This window comes from Platalea leucorodia (assembly GCF_965183815.1).
Source record: "Platalea leucorodia genome assembly, chromosome: 3".
Classification (NCBI taxonomy): Eukaryota; Metazoa; Chordata; class Aves; order Pelecaniformes; family Threskiornithidae; genus Platalea; species Platalea leucorodia.
In genome coordinates, this window is record NC_138825.1 from 70,340,052 (window position 1) to 70,346,606 (window position 6,555).

A 6,555-nucleotide genomic window follows, 5' to 3' on the forward strand; every position below is an offset into this window, starting at 1 on the left:
TCATTCAAGGTGCTAGCTCAAATTGCTGTCAATATGAAATTAATTCCTACTGCCAAAGATTTGCCTCATGGCTGTACAAGAAGAGTGACTTCGCGAGATATTCTAGGTCCCTATATTCAGGTAGTTTATTCAACTCCTTTTCTCTCAATCTATTTAAACCTTTCCCTCCTACCCATCATCACAGTATCTGAATGTTGAGTCTGTTCACTGAACTCTAAAGAAGTTGAGCTTCAAAAAGCAGTGAATTAAACTTGCTATTCAGCTGGTCTGAAATCTTTCACCCCTGTAACTTAAAACAACATACTCTGCCTTTCTTGAAGTGCATGATTGATTATTCACAATTATTATTCATTCACACTTCTATGAAAAATAATACTGTACCATTCATAGTGAATGTCAAACCACTAAAATTAAATCACATAATGGACTGTTACCTCTGACATCCATTTTTTGTATGCATCACTATTTTTGACCACAAGTTATCAGAAAAAAACAGTTTGGTTATGAATCCTTGGTATTTTATCTCAAAAACAGAATAGAAAAAGAGTGTTTACTTTTCTACCAAGGTCTCACTTAAACGTAAAAAGGTTGCTACATATTTCTTTCATAGCAACAAAAGATGTTAGCTCTCTGAATTCATGATCAAGTCCTTGTTTTATATATTCCCAGCAACACCTCAAAATCTACTCCTTAGTGTTATACAATAGCTTTCACACACACATCCGCTGAAAGTCTGCTATTCACAGGACTGTTTCCTTTTCATTGCTAGTAGGATCACAATGTTTTTGGATATAATGAAACTAAGACTTTTACTTTCTTTCCTATCAAAATTGAAACAAAGCAAGAAGCAGAACTTTAAAGAAGGCACAGACACAAGTTGTTGAAGTAGTCACAATTTCAAAGGTAGCACTTAAATACAAGTACTATCCAAAACACAGAAACCAATTCTTTGTACTCTCTTTCTAGACTGATAAACCTACAGATCCATAGGCTAGAGCAGTAACAACATCACTTTCCATTCCACATGGAAAGCCCACATCTTTAATTCCCCTTTTGCTAGCAGCAAGTGTAGGAACATGTACATGAATTTGCCGTTGCAGACACTTCTCTCCTAAAGCTCCTATTGAATATCATTGGCAACAGCGACAATGAAACACAATTAAAACACACACGCACACAAAAACACAACTCTCCACAAAACCCAGCAATTGAAAGCAAACATAAAAAAATTCACTACTGCTTCCCTATAGCAAAAATGAAAAAAATAAACATGCTACATACACTAGTTATGTGGTTTGTGTGCTATTGGAAAGTACCCTGATGATATGCATGATATAAAAGCCTACATTAACAACAAGATGTTCTTTATTACATAAAACTGCAGAGCAGCTAATCCTAGGAAGTACCTGGTGTGAATGCCTTTGCTTTGCTCTCAGGAGGACCTCAGCTCTAATCTGGCAAACCTCACTGCCTGAAGGTCCAGAGACAAGTCTATCTGCAAACTGTTAAAACATGAGTTTTTCCCCAAGTGAGGATACTCATGGTATTAAACTGTGCTAAACCTTGTAGGTAGATTTGTGACATAGACTAGAACTTGCCATGATCACCATTCCTGAAGTGTTTGAACGAGCATAAGAATGTTTGCTGTTCATATTTAGAAAAGGCAAACCAAAACTTTCCAGGACTGATCACTATGGCAGACTTTTTCCTCTGAGAACCAAGGTCTGTTCTCTGTAGTTGCATGTACTGTTGTTTTATAATGCATGTGAGAACTGGAAGACAACAGGACACTCTTCATTCCTGTATCATGTGTGCCATATAGAGTATGGGCATCTCTCATGACATCAGAAGAAGTTACAGAAGACATACAGTAGATACTACTTCGCAGTTTGTATGTAATTAATTTCCTGGATTTGAGTAGTTCCACCACTTTATTTGCCGCAGATCAAATACGTGCCTTCACGTACAAAAAGGTAACTAAATATGTGTTTATGCACATTGGTATCACTGATAGGTATAGATATTACCTCAGCTGACACAGTTTTTTAAATAAAGTATTTGACTTTTCTCTTAATTCACATTATTCATTTGTGGAAAAGCATAGAACAAGGACATTTCCATACAAGCTGTTAGCATTTAGATCATTTTTTTCACTAGCTCAAAGCAAAGATCAAGATCATGCCTGTGTTAGCAAAAGCAACCAAATCTGGTGCCTTTGTTGTTCTGCTTGGCCACAATGACACACCTGGACAGCGGCTTCAGCCAGAATTGTAACTGGAAGAGGTCGCAGAGAGATACAGCCAGGTTGTGTGTTGGTGTGCTTACGCCCCAAATGGCGAGGAAAAGGAGAAGAAAAGTGAGGAAAAGGAGAGACTGCGAACATCATATATTGATGCCTGTGAAAGACACCGATTTTCAGAAACTGGGGAGTTTGTGCCCATGCACATACATGCTTCTTTAGAGCATCAGACTGAACACCCCAGTATCACTAGCTGAGCCTTAGTATGTATGCAGCTTGTTTACAGATTTTATATAGTTTGTAATACTTAGCTGGAATATCTGAACTGCATTACAATTTACTTAAAAAAAAAAAAAAAAAAAAAAAGAAAAAGAACTGGCAAAATATACAAAAAGAATGACATAAATAAATTCAGTAAATTCAGAGAAGGCAGTGCAAAGGCTGAATTACTTGTCATCTAATTAGCCTTGGGAGTATGGCAATCTTTGCCTGATGGATAGAAACAATAAGGCAATGATTTCTGGAAACCTGAAGTTTCCTTATGAAATGTTGTCCTTTCTCATCACTGCACTTGGGAAGAGAGCTTCTAAGTTGAAAACAAGCAGTACTTTTTACTGTTTTGCCACTGCTCTGAGTTTTCCCAAGCAGCAATAGAGGACACATAGAAAGTTTCAAACTGGTTTCCATGGGGCTCTTGAAGCCTTCCAGAAAGCACTGAACTAACAATAATCTTGGCAGTTTCACCTTTGCTGTTGTTGCTATTAAAAAGTCTAAGCAACAAGATATTAGTGTTACTGATGTAAGCTATTAATAGAAAAGGAGACACCCAAAAATAAAGAAGTTTAAAGGACAAAATGTAATAGCAGAGAATTCTTTCACTGCAACCAGGGTGGTTGACATACAACAAAAAAACATCAGAGCCCCTATGCCTAGGGTTCTCTTCAGAAGGACAAAGGACAAGAGAGACCGAAATTATTATCTTAAAAAAATGAAGAGGTATTTTGAGATAATTAACTTTGTGTAGAGAAGGCAATGTCTTGTTCCTAACATCAGCAAAATTAGCTCTTACTTGCTGTTAATTCTTCTCATTGGCTACAAATGCAGAGGAAAATGAGCTGTCAAAGGTTGTTTTCCATAGTACAAATGAGAGCACAAACAGGAAGGTATATGTATGTTAATAAGCAGGGGAGCAATGATCAGTATGCCCTTGAGAGCAGAAACATTCCTTGAGCTTTCTGATAATCTGATGGTACAGTATGTTGCCTTAGCTATAAACATTTAAAATGTATTTATGAAAATAACTCTGCTTGCACAGGGTCTCTCAAGTTGATGCAGCTCTACTCCTACACCAGTATTTGAAACAACCACCTTTTTTTGCCCATTCGCAGACACCTACATCAGCTATATATGTACAATATGCAACAACTTCTCTATTGAACTGCAGTATTGCTCGATATTATTTATTGTACAGTGCCTACAAAGACCAATTAGATCACCACACCCTAGCTCTGCAGAGATGGAAGAAAATATTTTTATTAAAAAAATGGAAGAAACCTTTCTCTTTACAAACTTTTTTCCTCAAACAAAAGTATATTTTCTACTTCAAACATGACCGTTTTAAAACTGACACCCAGGTATCAGTAATGAAAGATCTTCACGTTAAAAGTTTTATGCAATTTTTTTTTAAGTATGGTTATCATTGTAGAAATGCTTCCCACGCCCCTCTCCTCAGGTCAGATAACTCCTTTATCCTTTGTTTTGATTTGCATCTGCATTAACGTGGCTGCTAATTCGAGGATGAATCTTGACAGCATTTGCTCCTTTAAGTAGTTTTACCTAAAAAGCAGCAACAACTGATCAATCACCTATAGGCCTGCTTAGGAGAGTTAAGTCTCCTTGACTTAAAACTCATGACCTGTTCCCATCTGATGGTACATGGCACATGAAGGAACATAACAGTGATTGTAATAAAGTGCATCATTTTTTCCATTCCCAGCTACTTTTTCTCATGTAAATGATCATTCCTGCTTTGAACCTATCTAAATGTCATTACATAGGCCAAGTGTGATTCAGAGGTTTGTGTTGCTGCGAGCATGTCCTTTTCTTGTTCAGTAAAAATTTCCAAATTTGCTTTCGGTTTATGAAAACATGTTAAAAGTTCACTTAAGCTACTCCAGAATATAATATTTACTTTTTTAAAAAAAATATATATTTGACCCTGTAGTTTACAATCACTTTTAGAAAGCTTACAGTAATGCTACAATTCTACATCAGCTTACCTGCTCATACATTCCTACAGGGCATTTCTGTTGATGTTTCTACTATGAGTTTTGCATGTATTTTTGTCACCATGAGTTAGCAAATATGTTTTCCTTCACAGACTTTCAAAACAATAATAATTTAACATCTTAGCACATTCCATAGTCATCATAACCTCCTGTTTGTTGAATGCACTAAAAAAAAAAAAAAAAAAAAATCAACCTTTTACATCTAAAAGGTACAATTTAAACCATTTTTTGTTCCCTTTGCAGGGAAAAAAAAAAAAAAAAAAGTATGCCTCTGAAACTTAAATGGATCTGAAGAACTTCAGTGATGAATTTTATGTTTCCAAATTGCTGGAAAAGGTTACATTCCTACCATTCCACTCAAGATTCACTACTTCTATTCAAGATTCTTTTTTTAGACAGTGTGCATGAATAAATCACATCTGATAAGATACAACCAGCTACAAAGAATCAGATAACTTATGTGGAGAACAGCATATACAAAATAAAATGTTTTCCAGAATACAAAAAGATTAAGGGTTGATTACAACCGATAGAAAGACTACAGGTATTTCGAATTTCTGATCTGCTAACACATCTTTCTTTTTCTATGATTTTTTTTTTTTTTGAGTTTTACTGATTTTGGTCCCTGAAATCCACGGGGTTTTTTCTTCTGTAGTTCTCTTAGTACCTGTCTGCAGGAGAAGAATTGGCGACAATGCTGGTTGCTATTGATACCGACTAACACTTTCTCAGCAAAACTATTCAATAAGAGGTAGAGGGATGGAGTAACACAAATTATTTCCTTCCTGCTATAAGGTTAACTGCTTAACAAAGGTGCTTCCAGCACCTGTTCTGCTAGCACACAAACACTTGGGCTAATGAAGATAAGAAATGGGGCATATTCCATTGATAGGTCTTTAGCTGTGTGTCACTGCATCCAAATCCATAGGAATTCTATACATCATGTATCTGATTCGAGAACAATAAAATAATCTATTTATATGTTACAGAAAGGGACATTTCTTTAGTTTTTTAACTTTAAACCCAGTCACTTTTAAGGTGCCACAATACAATTGCACAGTCTAACCGTCTTGCTACGCAGATCTATTTTTAGGCAGTCTCTTTGTTATTGTATCTCGGTGCCTACTTTTTAAACTCAGTCTAGTTTGGCTGGTAGCTGAGCTTACAAGTGCTGCCACATGTCTCCTCTACAGGTAAGTATAAATATATAATTGTTTTAGTTCTGTAACAACATAATGATACAATGTTAACATACACTGGCCAATAAGTCTGACAGACAAAAAAAAAAAAAAAAGAAGATACACATCTGCAGAAAAGCTCGGGCATAACAACTTCACACACACACCTGTACGGCAAACTGTTTGCCAGCTGCGCATCACCCCTGACACGGCCGCGTCCCTGCTTTACGTAAGGCCAGCCAAATACCGGGTGCCAGCGGAAATCAGGTACCAAGTTGAGCCGAGGCTTGGGAAAACTGCCCGAGTTTATTAACTCCGCCGTGCGCCCACCGCAGCCTCCCTGGCAAAGCTGCCGCGAAACTACCTGTAACGCAGCCCCTGCCTCCCACCCCGCTCCCTCACGCGTTTCCCCATCCCGGCCCCCGCGCCCCGCTCCTCGCCCAAAGCGCGGGCGCTGCCCCCCCCCCCCCCCCCGCTCCCCGGGCTCCCCCTCCGGGCAGCGGGGGAGCCGCCCCGCCGCCCCCTCTCCCCCTCCCTCCCTCCGTCCCTGCTTCCCCCCCTCCTCCGCCGGCCGCCCCCGTCGCCACTCACCAGCTGCGCGCCGCACACCGCCACCAGCGTGCACCGGCCGCTGCAATAGCCCATGGCTCCCGGCACCCCGCGCCGCCGTCCCGCGCCGCGCCGCGCCCACTCAGGCGGCGGGAGAGCACCGCCCGGCCGCCGCCCGGCTCCCGCCTGCCGCCGCCGGCGCGCCCCAGCCCGGGACCCGCATGGGGGCGCGCCCGCCGCCCGCCCTAGCCGCGGCCGCAGCGCCCGCCGCCTCGGCGGCAGCCGGCAGCGGGGCCGGCCG

General features: G+C 40.3%; 1 protein-coding gene across 2 annotated transcripts in view; it reads right to left on the reverse strand.

Annotated features, from left to right (window-relative positions):
- Window positions 1-6,350, reverse strand: part of NKAIN2 (sodium/potassium transporting ATPase interacting 2) — a gene marked incomplete at both ends in the record, with an annotated part of 538,769 nt that extends 532,419 nt beyond the window's left edge. For both annotated transcript variants that reach the window (XM_082307838.1, XM_082307837.1), the window contains one exon: window positions 6,297-6,350. In XM_082307838.1, the coding sequence (XP_082163964.1) occupies window positions 6,297-6,350 (54 nt within the window). The remainder of the gene's footprint in view (window positions 1-6,296) is intronic.
- Between the last annotated feature and the right edge of the window lie 205 nt (window positions 6,351-6,555).